The sequence below is a fragment of the Wickerhamomyces anomalus genome, assembly GCF_001661255.1.
Source record: "Wickerhamomyces anomalus NRRL Y-366-8 unplaced genomic scaffold WICANscaffold_1, whole genome shotgun sequence".
In the NCBI taxonomy this organism is placed as follows: domain Eukaryota; kingdom Fungi; phylum Ascomycota; class Saccharomycetes; order Phaffomycetales; family Wickerhamomycetaceae; genus Hansenula; species Hansenula anomala.
In genome coordinates this window covers 2,825,340-2,844,631 of record NW_017567110.1, presented here as the reverse complement: position 1 = coordinate 2,844,631, position 19,292 = coordinate 2,825,340, and the positions used below count along the sequence as shown (strand labels likewise).

General features: G+C 34.3%; 10 protein-coding genes across 10 annotated transcripts; 2 read left to right on the top strand and 8 right to left on the bottom strand.

Annotated features, from left to right (window-relative positions):
• Positions 1-129: 129 nt before the first annotated feature.
• TOM7 (Tom7p) lies at positions 130-442 on the bottom strand (the record flags this gene model as incomplete). Its single annotated transcript, XM_019181362.1, has 2 exons — positions 130-270; positions 413-442. The coding sequence occupies 2 exons, from the start codon at positions 440-442 to the stop codon at positions 130-132; spliced, it is 171 nt and encodes a 56-aa protein (XP_019042018.1).
• A 279-nt stretch (positions 443-721) lies between these two features.
• On the bottom strand, positions 722-2,095 carry LAT1 (dihydrolipoyllysine-residue acetyltransferase; the record flags this gene model as incomplete). The annotated part of the gene is made up of 1 exon (XM_019181063.1): positions 722-2,095. One exon carries the CDS (start codon positions 2,093-2,095, stop codon positions 722-724), a length of 1,374 nt encoding a protein of 457 aa, XP_019042017.1.
• A 378-nt stretch (positions 2,096-2,473) lies between these two features.
• On the bottom strand, positions 2,474-3,160 carry WICANDRAFT_60856 (uncharacterized protein; the record flags this gene model as incomplete). The annotated part of the gene is made up of 1 exon (XM_019183069.1): positions 2,474-3,160. One exon carries the CDS (start codon positions 3,158-3,160, stop codon positions 2,474-2,476), a length of 687 nt encoding a protein of 228 aa, XP_019042016.1.
• A 178-nt stretch (positions 3,161-3,338) lies between these two features.
• Positions 3,339-4,370, bottom strand: RNH201 (ribonuclease H2 catalytic subunit RNH201; the record flags this gene model as incomplete). The annotated part of the gene is made up of 1 exon (XM_019181311.1): positions 3,339-4,370. The coding sequence occupies one exon, from the start codon at positions 4,368-4,370 to the stop codon at positions 3,339-3,341; it is 1,032 nt and encodes a 343-aa protein (XP_019042015.1).
• A 141-nt stretch (positions 4,371-4,511) lies between these two features.
• Positions 4,512-6,119, bottom strand: MSK1 (lysine--tRNA ligase MSK1; the record flags this gene model as incomplete). The annotated part of the gene is made up of 1 exon (XM_019181328.1): positions 4,512-6,119. One exon carries the CDS (start codon positions 6,117-6,119, stop codon positions 4,512-4,514), a length of 1,608 nt encoding a protein of 535 aa, XP_019042014.1.
• A 491-nt stretch (positions 6,120-6,610) lies between these two features.
• On the top strand, positions 6,611-8,936 carry WICANDRAFT_60853 (uncharacterized protein; the record flags this gene model as incomplete). The annotated part of the gene is made up of 2 exons (XM_019183068.1): positions 6,611-6,631; positions 6,663-8,936. 2 exons carry the CDS (start codon positions 6,611-6,613, stop codon positions 8,934-8,936), a joined length of 2,295 nt encoding a protein of 764 aa, XP_019042013.1.
• A 78-nt stretch (positions 8,937-9,014) lies between these two features.
• WICANDRAFT_60852 (NADP(+)-dependent, decarboxylating phosphogluconate dehydrogenase) lies at positions 9,015-10,707 on the bottom strand (the record flags this gene model as incomplete). Its single annotated transcript, XM_019183067.1, has 2 exons — positions 9,015-10,479; positions 10,694-10,707. 2 exons carry the CDS (start codon positions 10,705-10,707, stop codon positions 9,015-9,017), a joined length of 1,479 nt encoding a protein of 492 aa, XP_019042012.1.
• Positions 10,708-11,549: 842 nt separating this feature from the next.
• MET18 (Met18p) lies at positions 11,550-14,526 on the top strand (the record flags this gene model as incomplete). The annotated part of the gene is made up of 2 exons (XM_019184479.1): positions 11,550-11,643; positions 11,696-14,526. 2 exons carry the CDS (start codon positions 11,550-11,552, stop codon positions 14,524-14,526), a joined length of 2,925 nt encoding a protein of 974 aa, XP_019042011.1.
• Positions 14,527-14,575: 49 nt separating this feature from the next.
• Positions 14,576-15,148, bottom strand: RRT14 (Rrt14p; the record flags this gene model as incomplete). Its single annotated transcript, XM_019184478.1, has 1 exon — positions 14,576-15,148. The coding sequence occupies one exon, from the start codon at positions 15,146-15,148 to the stop codon at positions 14,576-14,578; it is 573 nt and encodes a 190-aa protein (XP_019042010.1).
• A 1,749-nt stretch (positions 15,149-16,897) lies between these two features.
• Positions 16,898-18,346, bottom strand: WICANDRAFT_25564 (uncharacterized protein; the record flags this gene model as incomplete). Its single annotated transcript, XM_019181158.1, has 2 exons — positions 16,898-17,874; positions 17,992-18,346. The coding sequence occupies 2 exons, from the start codon at positions 18,344-18,346 to the stop codon at positions 16,898-16,900; spliced, it is 1,332 nt and encodes a 443-aa protein (XP_019042009.1).
• Between the last annotated feature and the right edge of the window lie 946 nt (positions 18,347-19,292).

Sequence of the window (19,292 nt, the reverse complement as noted above, 5' to 3'; positions counted from 1 at the left end):
ATCTGTATAATCAAAAATTAAACTCATAAAATTTACAATCATTAACCAATCAAACTATGTACACCATAATCAATATATGTGTTGTTCATTCATATTTCTCCTACTTCCATCTTTTATTCTTATATTTGCTTAAACAGATGGTAATGGAGATAATAAAGCTAATAAAGGTGGACGATTTGGAGTTTGTGACCAACCCAAGTATAAAACAAATGGAATCCAACCGTAATGAGCAATTAATCTTGCTGAATCCATGATTTTAGTGATTCTTTCCTAAAAGGTGAAGATGTTAGTAATTGTACCGAATTGGCATGTCTCTGATTTGCTATTCTTATAGGGAGTTGTAACTCGTACCATCTCATATTCCAAGTTAAAAAAAAGACATTCTCCATCACACAAAATCCACTCCACATACTTTTGATTCGTCTGATAATGCAAAAGCCATTGTTGTAACTATCTTTTGTGTTGTATCTGATTCTTCTCTTTGATCAAGGCTCACTTTCTTTCGTTGGAAATTCTTTTTCAAGGTTTTCAAAATTACTCGACAAGTGTTACGCGACACAAGATACACTTTGAGAAATGACAGACTTACAAGTATAATTATAATCATAATTTCCACAGTTTTGTTGTCATTGTATTTCCATTAAATATCGATAAATACCATCTATAAATTATTCATAAATTATCTTTTGCATTATTTTTAGAATTATACTTCTGATATTTCTTATAATAATAATTCCAATGGGTTTTCAATAACTTCTTTCAAAGCCTTGATAAATTCACCACCTTTAGCACCATCAACAACTCTATGATCAAAAGTACCAGTGATGTTAATCTTTGAGTCAAAGATGAATCCATTTGGATTAGCTTTATCTTCAACAGCAACTTTTGAAACGGTACCAATGGCTAAAATGGTTGATTGTGGAGGATTAATAATTGAAGTGAATAAATTAACAGCATGGTTCATACCCAAGTTTGAAATACAAATGGTACCACCTTGGAATTCTTCTGGTTTTAATTTGTTATCCTTGGCACGTTTACCTAAATCTTTAACTTCTTTTGAAATATCAACTAAACCTTTAGCATGTGCGTTTTTAACAATTGGAGTAATTAATCCAGATGGAGTAGCAACCGCAACTGAAACATCAACGTTGTTATATTGTCTAATAACACCTTCAGCTTCTAACCAATGTGAGTTAGCTTCTGGAACACGACGAGCAGCAGCTGAAATGGCTTTGATTAAAATATCATTAATTGATAATTTATAACGATCATTAGCTTGAGCATTTAATGAAGCTCTTAATTTCAATAATTTTGAAACTGAGATTTGAGAGGAGACAATGTATGATGGGTTAGTTTGAGTAGATTCCAATAAACGTTTACCAATGATTTTTCTCATGTTTGAAACTGGAACATCAACAAAATCTGGAGCTGAAGAACCTGAACCTGCAGCAACTTGAGCTGGAGCACCAGCTTTTGGAGTTTCAACTTTGTTATCAGCAATGAATTTTTCAACATCTTCTTTAACAATTCTACCGTTTGGACCTGAACCTTTAACTTGTCTTAAAGAAATACCTTTATCTAAAGCAATGGTTTTAGCTAATGGGGATGCAATTATACGATCAGTTGGAGCTGATGATGATGATGAAGATGAGGATGGAGTAGATTTCTTTGGAGCAGAAGAACCTTCATCTTTCTTTGGTGCTTCTTCGGATTTAGATTCATCTTTTGGAGCTTCTTTTTTTTCAGATTTAGCTTCAGCAGTGAAATCTTTAAAAGCATCAACATCACCTTTATCTTCAACGTAAACAGCAATTGGGGTGTTAACTGGGATATCTTTTGTACCAGCTTCGACCAAGATTTTAGCTAAATAACCTTCTTCTTGAAATTCAAAATCCATTTGAGCTTTATCAGTTTCAATTTCAGCAATAGCTTCACCTGGTTGTAATTGATCACCAACAGACTTGTTCCAGACAGCCAAGTTACCTTGAGTCATGGTTGGAGACAATGCAGGCATACCAATGACGGTATGAGGAGGATAAGATGATTGGAAACGAACAATGTTCAAAGAGTTCAATCTGGTGCATCTGGTTAACATGGTTAGTATTTGAACAAGCTGGTTCCCTTTGAATATACTCACCTTGGTAAAGAGCGAGCCGCTGGACGGATGACTCTGGTGAAGGTTGCGATGGCAGACATTGTTGGAATATTTAATCAGAGCAGCAAAGGTGAAGTTGTCTGTGTTTGAAGGTTTTTGCTGGAAAGGTTGTTGATGTTAAAATTTCTCCTAATCGGTAAACACTGAATCGAAAGCTGCTCGAGGGCATCCCACGGAAATTCCCATTGGGTGGGAATGTGTCCCCGAAACCAGGATTATTATGTCAGGGGTTACGTAAGAATGGGGGCATCACCTGAGGAAAGTTACGTAATGTATCAGTAAGAGAGAAAGGCACGTGACGTTAAACTAGTATAAACTTTACGTATAGTGCAATGGATTCTTCAACACATTGGCTGGGAACTCTTCCACTCCCAATGAGGAAGTATGGCCCCATGGCTTCAAGACATTCTCCTTCTGCACAACTCCAGCAAAGCAATTGAGCCAATTGTCTCTATTATACCGTTGATTAACAACTTTTAATGTATCACTATGGATCAAACTAGATACCGAATCAAAACCTGCATTGTCCAAAACAGTAGAAATTTGAATAATCAAACCCAATTGTGTTATGTAACCTTTATCATTCAAATCTTGATGTCTTATAATAGCTTCACAAACCGCATCTGCATAATCTTGATCCCCATTTGTCTCTTTTAAAACCAATTCTCTAGCTTTAATTGCTCCAAAATATTCAAATGACATCTTGGTGGCTTTCAGATTTTCATCTGTAGTGCCTAGATCATGTAATAGTGCTGTAACGAATATAACTTCTTCATCAAGGTCCCAATCAGGGAATTGGTCTTTGATGATCGCTTTCGAATACAAGTAAACTCTTAATGAATGATTCAATGTTGGAGTTGATAATTGTGATTTAGCGAATTGCAACACTTTCCGAGCTAATTCAGTTTGAGGCAATGAAGTATCATGATGAACTATCGGTTCATTGGCATCTGGAATGGATTGAATGAAATCTCTTTCAATCTTGACAAACCCGTATTTTGACATCTTCTATAGTGGTAAAAAGTCCGAGTTGGATTCATGAAAAAAGAAGCATTTTGAAAAAGGTTTTTGTAATTTATACACTTTCCAATTTTGTACGGGGTAAACGATGATGATGTGATGTTGTATATAGCAAACTATACACGACCGGATCAGTCCAAAAAAAACATAAGCCGTTTCTGCTCTAATTAAAACAATCAACATTCTTACCAAACCATAATTTAGATACTGGTAAGTTTGATAAATCTGAATCCTTGGAATTTTTAAACATTGCACCAACGTCAACTCCATAATCTTCTTTGATATTATCTTCTTCCCATTCAATATCAACACCTCCATTTTTGATTATAGCATCTTTTGAAGTTTGCCATGAAAATCTAACAACTTGATCCCATCCAAATATTGGATCAACTGCACTGTTTAACCATTTTGAAGTCTTTGGATCACTAGGATATCCTGATCCCCATATGGTCTCTGATCCATATAATTCGTCTTTACTCATACTCAATGAAAAATCTCTTGTAACTTTTGCACAAATACTTGCAGCACTAACACATGGATATAATGCATCAGCTTTTTTAGCCACTGTTATTTTTAAATTGGGGAATCTTTTCTGTAATTTTGCTTGATATGTCACTGGTGGTCCCACTGTATCAACATATAATTCAGTAATATTTACACCTTGATCCAAAACACCTTGAATCAAATCCATTGTAGCATCATGAGCTTGTTCATTCAAATTATAATTCCCTACTGTATGAGGTCTTAACATACCAGAGCTTATATCCATCGCAGTCATTGTTCTTGTTGACCAACCAACATTTTCAAACAATTCACCATTTGGTAAACATATCTGTTCTAATAAATTTGTTCTCTTAACTTCAGTCAATGTTTTAGAATCTGCAAATCCATATTTCTTCTTCAATGTTTGTTCATAGGATTTAAGACAATATGCTATACCATAAACCATTGGTCCCAAGACAGGACCACGACCTGCTTCATCAACACCAAGTACACATGGTTCTGAAGGCGATGCTAAGATTTCCTTGGGTATTTCTGTTAGATAAGTTGTTGATTTATGGGTATGTTTAATTGGCACTGATGGGGGTAAAAAATCAGCTGTTTCAGGAATCACCACGGTCTCTTGAGTATCTGTGACAATGGGATCTTCTTCTTCAATATCCAAAGGTTCTTCAATAGCAGCAGCAGCACTCATTACAGTAGTTTGGAGTTTTTCTCTTGTGTTTACTTGACATTTCAAAGTGGTTACGCGTAAATTTTTTTTTGGTTTTTTCGTGTCAACAAAAGATTACATAACAAATTCATATACTTCATAAAACTATATACGCAATCACTTTTACTGCTTCACGACATCTGTCAAAGTACCAAATGTTAAGACTTCCTCAATACGCTCATTCCCACTGAACAACATACACAATCTATCGATACCGATCCCCCAACCACCAGTTGGTGGCATCCCCCATTCCATAGCTTTAATGTAGGCATCATCAGGAACCATGGATTCTTCATCATTGAAATCATTTTTGAAACGTTGTTGCTGTTTGAATTTCAACTCTTGTTCAAATGGTGAATTTTCCTCTTCATATGCGTTTACATATTCTTTACCTTTAATGAATAATTCAAACCGACGAGAGATTGAATATGTTCTGTCACCATATGTCAGTGTTGTAGATTTGGCCAATGGTGACATTATTGATGGTTGATGATAAATGAATGTTGGTTTGTTGCATAATGGCTCTATGAATGATGATGATAATTTATCTAGATAATGTGGTGTGGATTTGATTGTTGGTGGTTCAAGTTTAATAGTTTGGAAATAAGTGGCTAATGAAGTTGGTGTTAATTCTAAAGGTAATTCAACACCAGTTTGTTGCTCAATTGTTGGGATGAATTCTAATTTTTGGAAAGGTTCATCAAATAAAGATTCTGAGATTTGTAAAGCTTGAGGAAATTGCTTCAACGTTGAGCTCACATTTTGGAAAAACAATTCAGTCAATTCCATCAATTCTTCCAATGTAGTAAAACTTTGATAAAATTCACATGTAGTAAACTCACAATTATGTGTGCTATCAATACCTTCATTTCTGAAAACTGGACCAATTTCAAACACTTTATCAAACCCACCAATAATCATTTTTTTCAACCACAATTCTGGGGCAACTCTCAATTGTAAATCTATTGGGTTTTCATTTGAATCTCTCATATGCTTTGAATGAGTGATAAATGGAGTTGCATTAGCACCTTTTGATGAAGTTGCAATTATTGGTGTGTTCACTTCTAAAAACCCACGATCTGTAAGGAAACTTCTTAGGGTGTTGATCACCTTGGAACGTATTATTATAGAGTCTTGAGCATTCTTATTAGCTAGAAAATCCACAACTCTATTATGGTTTCTCTTGTCAGAATGTGTAAATTTTGTTGGAATTGGGTATAATGATGGTGATGCTAATTTTAAAACTTCTGTACATTTTATGGATAATTCACCAACATTTGTAATACCAGGATAACCATTAGCAATTATATAGTCTCCTTGTTTGAAAAAATCATGATGTTGACCCATCTCATCTTTGGTAATCCCAATCAATTTATTCATCAATACTAATTGAACTTTTGTAAAATCTTGAACCACATCAACAAACACCATACCTTTCCCCGATTTTCTTATACTATGGATTTTACCCTCTACTGAATACAATTCATCAATTCTATGATTTTCAGGCCATTGATAATTTGCAAATTTCTCACGAAATTGTGGGATTCTTAACATTTCAACATTCGAATTTCTCAATTCAGTCAATGTTTTATAGTATTGATCAGGATCTTGAAGAATCTTGTTTCGTCTATTTGCAAACTCTGCCTTTTCTTGTTCAGCCAAACTTGAAGAGTGCCTTATCAAATGACCAAATCTATAGTTGATACATCTTTTGGAGATGAGTTTATTCATAACTCTACAACTTTAATCACACAATGAGTTTTTTTCTATATTGACAATCTATACAAATAATAAAAGTTAGTAGATATTCCACTTGCTAGAACATGGATATACATCCTTTACAAATAATTCCATAAGCAGCTTTGCAAATACAATTGTGTTCAGAGTTGTGTTTTGATCTTTTCAGATAGACGGTACTTAAACAATCCTCAAGACGATAACGCAGTATAATTAATTCCTCATCATAACAAATAGAATCAGGAAAGGATGGTATATCCATTCATAAAAGCCATAATAACTTACCAATTGAGAGCCCGTTGAGGTTCTTATTGACTGGAAATGATGAAAAGAAGATGAAAAGAATTTTTTTTTGAACTTTTTTTTTAAAAGAGAATTCGCGGTCCAGATCAATTAAAATGGACGAATTTTGTTGTTTTGATTTCAGATTCTGAAAACATTGAAACTTCAGAAAACGAATAAAATTTCAATAAACTGAAAAGAAAATGGTGAGAAACTCGTGTCATGTTAATCAAAAAGCTTATGCTAACCTTTTAGGATTTCTACGCCGCTGAAGATGTTGACGGTGTGAGGTTTTCATGGAATGCGATTCCAACTACAAAAATAGCTGCAACGAGACTATCAGTGCCAGTTGCCTCATTATACACCCCGTTAAGGTATAGAGAGGACTTGCCCTACGTTGAGTCAGACCCAGTCGTGTGTCGCCAGCCTTGTGGAGCCATTTTGAACCCGTTTTGTCAACTCAATTTCCAAACTAGATCTTGGATCTGTCCATTATGTATGACTACAAACCCATTACCTCCTCAATATCAACAACAATTCCCTGTTCAATGCCAACCGGAGTCTAGTACAGTGGAATATATTTTTAATAGAGGGTCTAGTGTCCCTCCGATCTTTGTGTTCGTTGTGGATACTTGCTTGAATGAAGAAGATTTCCAAGCATTAAAAGAATCATTATTGATTAGTTTGAATTTATTACCACCAGATTCATTAATCGGATTTATTTCATTTGGTAAAGTTGTTAATCTATATGAATTTAATAATGGTGAAATTTTGAAATCATTTGCATTTAATGGTGCAAAAGAATATTCATCTGAAACTATTGGTAAAATTTTAGGATTCATTTCATCAGATTTGAAAAGTGGCTTACAACAACAACAACAAGGAATGAATCAATCAGCTTCAAGATTTTTACAGCCTGCTAGTATTGCAGAATACCAATTAACTTTAATCTTGGAGAGTTTAGCTAAGGATTCATGGCCTTTCAAATCAAATGAACGTCCATGTCGTGCCACTGGTGCTGCTTTAAACATTGCTATTAAATTATTAGAAAGTTCATATCCAAAAGCTAGCGGAGGTGCACATATTATGTTATTTACAGGTGGTGCTACAACTTATGGACCTGGATTAATTGTGGATACTCAATTAAAAGAACCAATAAGATCACATCATGATATTGAACGCGGGTCAGCTGAACATTATAGAAAATCTAGGACTTTTTATTCAGAATTAGCTAAAAATTGTTCTGAAAATGGGTATACAGTGGATATTTTCATTGGTGCATATGATCAAGTTGGATTGAATGAAATGGAATCACTTCCAGATAAGACTGGTGGTGTTGTTGTATTAAGTGATTCATTCACAACATCAATTTTCAGACAATCATTCCAAAGAGTTTTCAATAGAGATTCTCAAGATAATTTACAAATGGGGTTCAACACCACATTAGAAGTTAAAACTTCCAAACAATTGAAAATTTCAGGATTAATCGGACATGGATCAAGTCTTGAAAGGAAAGACCCTTTGAAAATATCTGAAAAATCAATTGGAATTGGTGGTACAAATGCATGGAAATTATCAAATTGTTCACCAAATTCATCATATGCAATTTATTTTGACGTGGAAAATTCACAAATTCAATCAGCATTCATGACTAATGGAGTTCCAAGTTGTATTGTTCAATTCATTACACATTATACACATCCATCAGGTTCAATACGTCTTCGAGTCACCACGGTTGCCAAACCAGTGGATAATGGAGATTTATCACCATTTTTCGATCAAGAAGCATCAGCAGTATTGATTGCCAGAGAAGCTATTGAACAATTGGATAAACAAATTGATGTTTCGGATGTTTTAATGTGGATTGATAAAAAATTGATTTCATTATTGAAAAATTTCGCCGAGTATAGAAAAAATGAATTGTCAAGTTTTAGAGTTTCAACAAATTTTACATTATTTCCTCAATTTATTTATCATTTACGTCGATCACAATTTTTACAAGTTTTCAATAATTCACCAGATGAAACATCATTTTATCGTCATGTTTTCATGAATGGAGATACAACAAATTCCTTAATTATGATTCAACCTACATTAACTTCATTCCAGCAAGATTTGGAAGAAGGAGAACCTGTATTATTAGATTCAGTATCATTACACCCAGAACATATATTATTATTAGATACATATTTCCATATATTAATTTATCATGGCTCTACGGTGGCAGCATGGAGAAGAGCAGGGTATCAAGACCAAGAAGAGTATGAATCATTTAAAGAATTTTTAGCACAACCTCGTCATGAAGCTGCAGAGTTATTAATTGATAGATTCCCCTTACCAAGATTTATTGATACAGAGGAAGGTGGATCACAAGCTAGATTCTTGTATTCAAAATTGAATCCATCAACAACTTATAATAGTTCAATTGGTGGAGTTGCAGGTAATGTTGGGGGGGTTATATTGACAGATGATGTTAGTTTACAAACATTTACTGAACATGTTCAAAAATTGGTTGTTGAAGTGAAATAATTGCTACAATATAGTAATTAAAAGAACATATTTATAAAATCAAACTAATAAAAGATAATAAAATAAAAAAAAGTTTATCTAAGCATCATAAGTTGAAGCTGAAACTTCACCACCTCTACCGGTCCAGTTGATATGAATAGCTTGATCAACTTTATATTTATCATTAGCAAATTCTGGCAAGATTCTAAAAGTATGAGCACCAAAGTAATCTCTTTGAGCTTGTAACAAGTTAGCTGGTAATTTAGCAGATCTGTAACCATCATAGAAAGCCAAAGCAGTAGAGAAGGCTGGGGTTGGGATACCGTATTGAGTAGTTAAACCAATAGTTTTTCTCCAACCTGATTGAGCTTTAGTAATAGCATCAGAGAAAAATTTGTTAAACAACAAGTTTTCTAAATCTGGGTTTTCTCTGTAGGCAGAAGTGATTTCAGCTAAAAAGACAGATCTGATAATACAACCACCTCTCCACATCAAGGCGATAGCTGGGTTGTTTAATTTCCAACCATATTCTTTAGCAGCTTCTCTAATCAACATGAAACCTTGAGCATAAGAAATGATTTTTGAAGCATATAAAGCTTGTTCTAAATCATCAATGAATTCTTGACGGTTTTTAACAGCATCTTTTGGAATTTGAGGACCTGGTAAAATCTTGGAAGCAGCAACACGTTCAGATTTGATTGAAGATAAACATCTAGCGAAAACGGCTTCACCAATCAAAGTGACAGGCATACCTAAATCCAAGGCATTAATAGCAGTCCATTTACCAGTACCTTTTTGACCAGCAGAATCCAAGATTTTTTCCAATAATGGGGTTCCATCATCATCATTAAAATACATGATATCTCTTGTAATTTCAATTAAAAAGGAATCCAAAACACCTTTATTCCAAGTAGCCAAGACGTCACCAATTTCTTTATTTGTGAACCCACCAACTCTCTTCATGATATCATAAGCTTCGGAAATCAATTGCATATCACCATATTCGATACCATTATGAACCATTTTAACATAATGACCAGAACCAGCTGGACCAACCCAGTCACAACAAGGCTCACCATCGGATTTGGCAGCGATTGATTGGAAGATATCTTTGATATGAGGCCAAGCTTCTTCGGCACCACCTGGCATTAAAGAAGGACCATATCTAGCACCTTCTTCACCACCAGAGACACCAGAACCAACGAAATGGATACCTTTTTGTTTCAATTCTTCATAACGTCTGTTTGAGTCTGGGAAATGGGAATTACCACCATCGATGATGATATCATCTTTTTCCAAATATGGCAACAATTGTTCAATAAAGGCGTCAACGGCTTGACCAGCTTTAACTAAAAGGATAATACGACGAGGTCTTTTCAAGTTATCAACCAATTCTTGGATGGAGTGGGCACCAATGATGGATTTACCCTTTGCTTCATTATCCAAGAAATGATCAACTTTTGAAACAGTTCTGTTGTAGGCAACGACAGTGAAGCCATGATCAGCAGCATTCAAGATTAAATTTTGACCCATAACGGCCAAACCGATAAGACCAATATCACCACTAGGTGGGGTGTTAGTAGGTTTCAAGTGGGAAGCTAATTGAGTGAGTCTGTTCATGGTGGTGAAAGGATAAAAAGAATAGAGATTGTCTTTTCTGGATTCATCATGCTTTATAGGAGCAATCACTCCTCACCATGAGCGAAAAAGCAGAACCGTGGGTCCAATTGTCAAAGTCATTGGGAGCACCCACTCAATGGGAAGGTAGATGTACATACGTTGGAGCAGACATGTTGAGATATGAGATGATTGAGATTGAGTGTAGATTGGATAGGGAATGGGTGTAGTTTAGAAAGAGGAAAAGGTGAGGTATATATAATCGTGATGGGTTGGAAGGATTGGGAGTTACCCTTTTGATTGCGGGTTGGTGAGCTCCATAGTTAAGGTGGGAAATGGGAGAGTTGAGGTAGTTGAGGAGGTATTTGTGATTATAAGAGAAGGTTATGTGGTAGAGAGTATGGTGATTAGAGAGTAGAGTGAGTTATTGGTAATTGATGGTGTTGTTGGTGGTGTTATTTAGTGTTGTTAGTGGTGTTGATGCTGTTGATGTTGATGTTGATGTGAAAAAGTTTTTCCGGTGGATTCTCGATGGCAGATGGATTTAGTGAGTGTTGATACAGTGTTAGAGAGTATTAGATAGAATAGAGTAGATAGTATACTATAGTATAATATAGTATATTATAATAGTATAGTATAATAATAGCATCTATAGTAACTCTATCAAGACTATACACTCGCTTCTCTCGGTATAATCTATTACTACCTTGACACATGATGATCTAACTCAATGGCTTACAATTAACCACCGCAATAACCAAACATCACATAACACACCCCTATACAACCAATTCAACCAATTCAACCACTACAATCATCACAATCCCATCTACTCCACCCAATTACCACTTTTCAACCAGTTACAACTACATTCACTGCTTATTAATATTACCCTTGTATTACATAATACTCTCTCTGCTTCGCGAACTCGTTCTGCAAATCGTTTTTTTCCAATTGATCAAAATCGAAAACATCAACATCAATGGCAAAAGGTTGGATCCTAAATCACTACCCACAATGGACCACATACAGACTTATATTAGCCAATACCTGGCTAATGTCAATGTCGATGACCACAAGACAAACGACATCTCCTCCAAATTAGCTCATTGTCAGTATACAAGCCTATCTTTCTCGGTTCAATTTACTAACATTTTTCATAGTGATTGAATCTCATCAAATCAAATTATTAGATCTCGTCAAGGCTTTAGGTGACTATTTAACCGCTGATGATGATTCCCTAAGACCCAAAGCAACAATGTGCTTATCTCAAACTTTACAACAACTACCTAAATCAACTCTATCAAAACATGATATTCAAGTATTGATTGGGTTTTATCTATCAAAATTTGATGATGTTAAATCAACAAAAGAATCATTAATCGGGATAAACACTTTAATTCAAATGGATCAATTCCCTCAATCAAATATAAAACCTATATTGAGTGCATTAAATGATCAATATCAATCAACTCAACATTTAGCATCAACAAGATTCTTCACATTTGATATCCTAAACAATTTATTTGAATTATACAATTCAACAATCTTGAAATTTCAAGAACCCTTCATCCAAACTTTTATTCATATTGCATCTGGTGAAAAAGATCCAAAAAATTTATTAAAATCATTTGAATTAAATTCCAAAATATCTTCAAATCTATCAATTACAAAATTTAAAGATGATTTATTTGATGTATTATTTTGTTATTTCCCTATATCTTTCAAACCTCCAAAAGATGATCCTTATAAAATCACTTCAGATCAATTGAAAACAGCATTAAGAACCGCAATAGCTTCATCAAATGAATTTTCTCAAGATTCTTATCCAAACCTATTGGAAAAATTAACTTCCACTTCACCAACTGTTAAAAAAGATACAATTGAAACAATAAACCAATGTGTTTTAAAATATGGTGCTGAAAACTTGGAATCACATCATGTTGAATTATGGAATGCCCTTAAATTTGAAATCCTACACGGAGATCCAGATGATGATGAAGATCAATTATTCCCACCAATCTTGAAAATTTTCCAAAACATGTCATCCCAATCCCATCAATTTGTGGAATTGGCATTATCAGAACTCTCCCCCAACATTAAAAACTCCACAAACAAATCCAAACAAAGTTGTATTATCCTTGCCTCATTATCATCCTCCACCCAAGAAAACTTCAACAAAATCATCCATCCAATCCTAACCCTCCTCCTAAACACCCCAACACTATCAATCCCACAACAACGCTCCCTCATAACAAACATCTCCTACTTCACCCATGCACACTCCCAACTCTTCAACCCACAATCACCACCAACACAAGAAAACTCCCTCTCCTTATTCAAAGATGAATTATTAATCCAACTGGGCAAATCACTAATGTCCTCCTCACTGATCGAGGTCTCCTTACGCACACTGGCCATCTCTGAATTGACAAAATTGACAACATTACAAGACTTCCTCACACCACAGGAACTGTCATTAATAGTGCAATACTTCACAGAGACCGTGTTGCTCGATGATAACGAATACGTGTATGGGGCAGGCATCGCTGGGTTGATCAGTGTTGGTGAACAGGATAGTGGTGTGTTGCTCGAGGTGACATATCCATTATTGGGTTCGTTATTACCGGGGAAGGGCGTTGATGTTGTGGTTATTAATGAAGAGGTTAAGCCAAGGGGTAAGATTTTTGAAGTGATTAGAGCTATAACTAGAGATGTTGAGAGTGTTGGGTTTGTTATTGAGAAACTTGTTGGGAAGATTGATGAGGTTAAAGGTGATGGTGAGTATGAAGTGCAGATTGTGGATACGTTGTTGATTGTGTTGAGACAGGTGGAAAATTTGAAAATTTTCAATACTGATGGATATCTTGGATTGATAAACAAGTTGGAAATTTTCAGTTTGGAAGTAAATGATTCAGTTTTGGATGTTTTGGGTGATTTTATTAAATTGATTGTTATTTATTCAACTCCTTCAAAACATCAAGTTTTAATTGATGAATGGATTAATAAAATTGATTTTAATCAAGAGAATAGATTGATTAATATCTTTGTCAAGATTGTGGCTGGTGTGGATAAATCAATTGAATTCCCAAAAATTGATGAATTTGTTGATAATTTGATTAATTTTATTGAAATTCATCCAGTTTGGTTAAATGTTTATAATAAATTGGGATATTTACAATTATTATCAATTTTGATTAATAAATTTGTTTCAAACGTTGATAAATATAAAACTTTTTTGGATGGTGATGAAGAAATTTCACCAATAAAGTTGGAAATATTCACATGGATTACAAAAGCTATAATTTTGAAAAATGATTCAAACAGTGTTGATTTCATAAATGTTTTAGTTTCTCACTTGTCTGATGAAAAATTTGGAAACTTGGTTACAAAATCATTTGAAATTCTTGTTATTGACTTGTCAATTTTTGAAAAATTTAAAAAAATCAATAATAATAACGTTAGATTATTATATAAACAAAAATTTTTCCAAATAGTTTCACCAATACTTGTTTCAAATTTCCAAAAAACAAATTCCCTAACAACAAAATCAAATTATCTTACAGCATTATCATACATTTTAAAACATACAAAACGTGAAATAATTATCCCTCACCTAACTTCATTTTTCCCCTTATTATTACAAGCATTATCATTACCAAATCCTCAAGTTCGTTATGCTTCAATAAACACAATCCTAACCACAATTGATGAAATTCCTGAGTTAGTGGCAAGTCATTTATCTTCACTAATTCCAAACTTATTAAAAATGGTTAAATCTAATGATAAATTAAACAAGAGTGAAGTTCGATTAGTTTCATTAAATTGTTTAGAAGCGTTAACCCATTGTATTGAATTGACAAAATTAGTACCATACCAAGAAAGAATCTTGAAAGAGTTATCACCAGTATTGGATGATAAAAAGAGAAAAGTTAGAAAAGCTGCTGTTGATGCAAGACAAGCATATTTTGAACTAGGTAGAAGTGTTGATTAGACATATATCATAATTATATAATGTACATTAGAATTTTTATAGAATGGTTTTAATCACTATCTTCATCATCCATACCAACAGGTGCCAAACCAGGTGTTAGACCCGGATACCTTATCATTTCCTTCTTATTATAAATACCATCCATCTGTTTCTTAGCACTCTTCTTATTCGAGACTCTTTTCCCTCTAAATCTTGGCTCTTTTTGTTTTAACTCCAATATTTCCTGCTGAACTTCATCCAACTCATCATCTTCATTATGCCAACTAGTTATATCAACAACATTCTTCTTTACATATTTTTTCAACTCCAAAGCCTCTTGAGGTGTTAATTTCCCAGTTGTGGAATGTTCTTTCAATACACGTCTTTGAGCCTCAGCCATTAATTTTTGGCGTTGGGATTCTGAGATCTTGATTGCTTGTTTTTGTTTCTTCTTTTGTTGTTTCAATACTTTATGTGATGTATTGGAATTATGTGATGATGTTAATTGTTGTGATGTTGAGGAAAGATTTGATGATGAAGAGGATGGTGTTGTTGAAGTGGCGGTATGACCAGGTAGAACTCTTGATAAAAGTTTATTCACTGTCTTTTGTGATTTTGAAGGATTCTTGAACGTTATACTCATGATTTAAAAGCTGGTTGTAGTTGTTGCTTTAAAGAGTTGATGTCTATGTAATTCAGCTCATCTCAAAATTAAAAAAATTTTAAAATGGCAAAAAAAGTCTGTCATTTTGATCGTGTCGATATTGGCTTTATGATGAATTTTATTAGGCAAAATCGTTTAAAAGATGGGAAAATGAATTGAATGAAGCTGAAATTTAGCATAGAGAGAGAACGAGGGCATTGTATAATGATAAAGTTGATTGTAAAGAGCTTGTGTTACTTGTGTTTCAAAATTTCATATTAATGTCTACGTGCGCCTCGGCTTTCAGGTTCCAAATTCCAATCGAAGTGAGCTTAAACATGAAACTATTCAAGCCTAGCTAGAGAATAGTTGACAGGCTACTGCACCAAGTATATATAAAAAAAGTATCTGGTGCTATCTGGCGAGAGGATAACCATTTGAAGTTATTGTTGGTATCCAATTGTAATTCCAATTGATCGACTACGATTCATAACCGACTTCATGATACTGACTATAATTCAGAACTCTCTGGTAATCCTCCCTACAAAATCTCAATCAAGCTAGACTGCACTTCAACTCTTCTGGATCACAGTCATTGAAATTTAAGACTGTTAGACTCTTCTTAATTAGTCCGATCATATTCACTTAATTCACCAGATATAAAAAATAATGACAACCAGCTGAAATAATATTAATCCGCATCAACATTCAGCAGTGTTCATTCACAAGCTAAATTGATAAGCTGTAAACCTAAACACAGCTACCAGAATATTCCACGCGTATTTCCACGCGTACTTCCAGAAAGTGATTGGACTTCAAGACTTCTAGACTTCAACTATCAAAGAGTAACCGATGTGGGCTCCATGAGGCCACTCAATTCCTTCAATTGACAAGCAATTGTCCACTTCCATTTCCAACAATTGTCTGGAAGAATTGTTTCAGATGAATTGTTCCAGTCAACCTATTGTTGGCTATTGTTTTGAAACTTTGGTGCAATCCTGATTCCTAAATAGCCTCCCAACTCCCAATTCTAGCTGTAAGCATTACGCATTGCACCTCAAGACACTCGCAATCAAGACTTGAAGGCCGTAATGGACGTAGTGTCAGCCTTGTTTGGATAGTTATTGCAGCCTTGAATTGGAACCTAGCATATTCTAAAACGACCAATAACCCAATAACCCAATTGAACACCAATTGAACAACACCAACTAGAACAACAACGTAACCAACAGCACATAATTACTTAGCACTCCAGAGTCCATAATCCATTGGCTTCTTGTTTAAAAACTCTTTATGCACCAACTCGAATCGTGGAATTTCTCGAATTCACCAGGTCTAGAATTACCAACCGTTGACCAACCAAACACGGTACAAACCCCAGAGAAAGACCAGTAGATAGAGCAAAGCAAGCACAATCTAATAGAACATCCTAGATATCCATAAACACATCACCAATAGCCTTAAATTCCAATATAAACCCATTGCAATCCATCTTCTTGGTTTTGTTTTTCCCAATCTGAGGTTAAACTTTCCAAACTTTTCAACGTCGCGTCAAAAATCTGCACAACGGAGTTACTACGAGAAAGATTTGATTTACACCGACATCACCATAAGCATCAAGAAATGTACTCAACAGATTTCAAGGGGTTGGACGATGTGCTACAGAAATGAATAAATGCTATGGATTTGGTCGTTAATTGTTTTTTCTTCTTTGATCATATATAAACTATTCAAGTCTTTTTGTGGTGTCTATTGGTTGGCACATTGTACATTGTCTGGTACTGTTCCGTCATTATTCATAAATTCATCCTCTGTCAATACATCTTCATCTGTCATAGTTGGTGCTGCTGCTGCTGTTTGTTTTCTTCTCTTTGTTCCATTGGTTCTTGATTTTCTATAACGACGGTCATATATATATGGATCAAAATCATTAAGGATTTTCTCTTCAAATTTAACATCATTTGGAATATTTAATTTTGGTCTTGATGGTAATGATTTTTCCAAAAATTCTAAATTTTCTCTAGTCAATTGATTTTGATTTGGGAATTCCACATCAAAATGAATAATTAAATCACCAAATTCACCATCATTGAATTTTTTAGGCATACCATAACCTTGAATCATTTTCAAACAATTTGGTCTTATAATTTCACCAGGTATTATATCAACTTTCAACCATTGTTTATTTAAATGATGCACACCAAATGAACCACCAGCTAAGGCAGTCAACAAATCTATTTTACAATTGATTATCAAATCATCATGTTTTCTTTTGAATTCATCATGATGTTTCTCCTCTAGTGTGACAACAACATCACCAGGTATGATATCAACCCCTTGATCACCTTCACCTTTAAAAGTTATAGTTTCACCATTAAAAGAACCTGGAGGGATATCCAATTTCAATATTTTCCTCTCTTCCACAGTTTTAACACCAAGACAATTTGAACAACGATCCCTTTCAGATATGAACTCACCAGATCCATTACATGCCCTACATGTTGATTCAAATCTTTGAATCAAGGGGCCCATTTGCTTGGAAACAACAACATTACCACGTCCTTTACATTGGGCACATGATTTAACACGTTCACCACCTTTTGCATTACATTTGGAACATAGTACAGTTTTGGCTAGTGCTAATTTTGTGGACTTCCCATGATATAGATCCTCTAAAGTGACTGATAATTTATGTTTGATATCAACACCACGTCTCTTTGGGCGTTCTTGAGGATATCCATATTGTTGCTGTTGATGATGTTGTTGTTGTTGGTTGAAAGGGTTCGAAGATGATGAAGCACCAGGAAATGAAGGTCTTGGAAATGAAGAACCAAATGAAGAACCAAAGGAATTTGAATTGAAGAAAGAATCTCCAAAGAATTGTGAAAATAAATCATCACCTCTCATTGAGAATGCAGAGCCATGATTATTATTATTACCATTTGATGTTGTTGGATCGATACTGCCTCCATTTATACCTTCTTCACCATATTTATCATATAAAGCTCTCTTTTCAGAGTCGAATAGAATTTCATAAGCTTTTGTTATTTCTTGAAATTTCTCAGTTGATTCTTTTGAATGATTATTTTTATCAGGATGATATTTTAAGGCATTTATTCTATAAGCTTTTTTAATTTCAACTTGATCACAAGTTGGTATTATGCCCAAGATATCATAAAGTTTTGTATCTTTGACCATATTTGAATTGGATCAGTGAGATGTTTATGGTGGGATTTGATTGTGAAATGATGGCAAAATGAGTCTTTAATGGAAAGATTCTAATCCTTTTCCTTGATGTCTTTTACTATTTTAAGGATTATCACCTAATGTTTGGATTCAAGATATTGGGCGTGTTTTTTTTATTCTTCAAGCTTCTATTTTTTTTAAACCAGACTGAGAATTCTATGACGTTTAAGTCCAGAAATGATGATAATCTAATTTAATCAAGAGATTTCCCTTGAGAATACCTGAGTTTTTATATTTATCAGTTAAGTGGCAAATGAATGTTATCCAAATGATATCACTCTATTTTATAATTCCTTTTGGTTTTAATTTGATTCTAAATGTTCAAATGTTTTTGACCGTTTGGAATCTTTTTTTTTGCTTCTTTTCGCATCGAATTTTATCGAATTTTTCCCATACAAAAAGAGACGGTACGGGCCACAATCAACGGAAGCAATAGAAGAAATTGTACCAGAGTTTAATTAATTAATATGGGCATGGGAAGTTGAATAAAATAATTGTGATTTGATTGGTTTAATATGGTATATTAATTAGCTAGACTATTATGTTTTATCCCATCTTCATAGTCAGAGTCAAGAGTGTACAGCCTCGAGATTTGTGTCACTTTGTTATTGTGTCACTTTATTACGCAGGACTCAGGTACTCGAGTGAAATTATTGGCTAACCAACTATATGCAATTTCAATGATTCAATACCATTTGTTCCGAAATTCATGAAAACAAAATTGGATGTTTATTGCCAAATCCGGTCATGTGACCATATTTCTTTTAATATTACATAATCGTTCAATCTGCCATCTCACAACGTGTCTGCAGCCGATGAGTATGAAAACAAAATCTCGAGGAAGGTGAAAAAGATTTGACTGGGTCCTTTGAAGGACTTTAGACTTGACACAACCTTT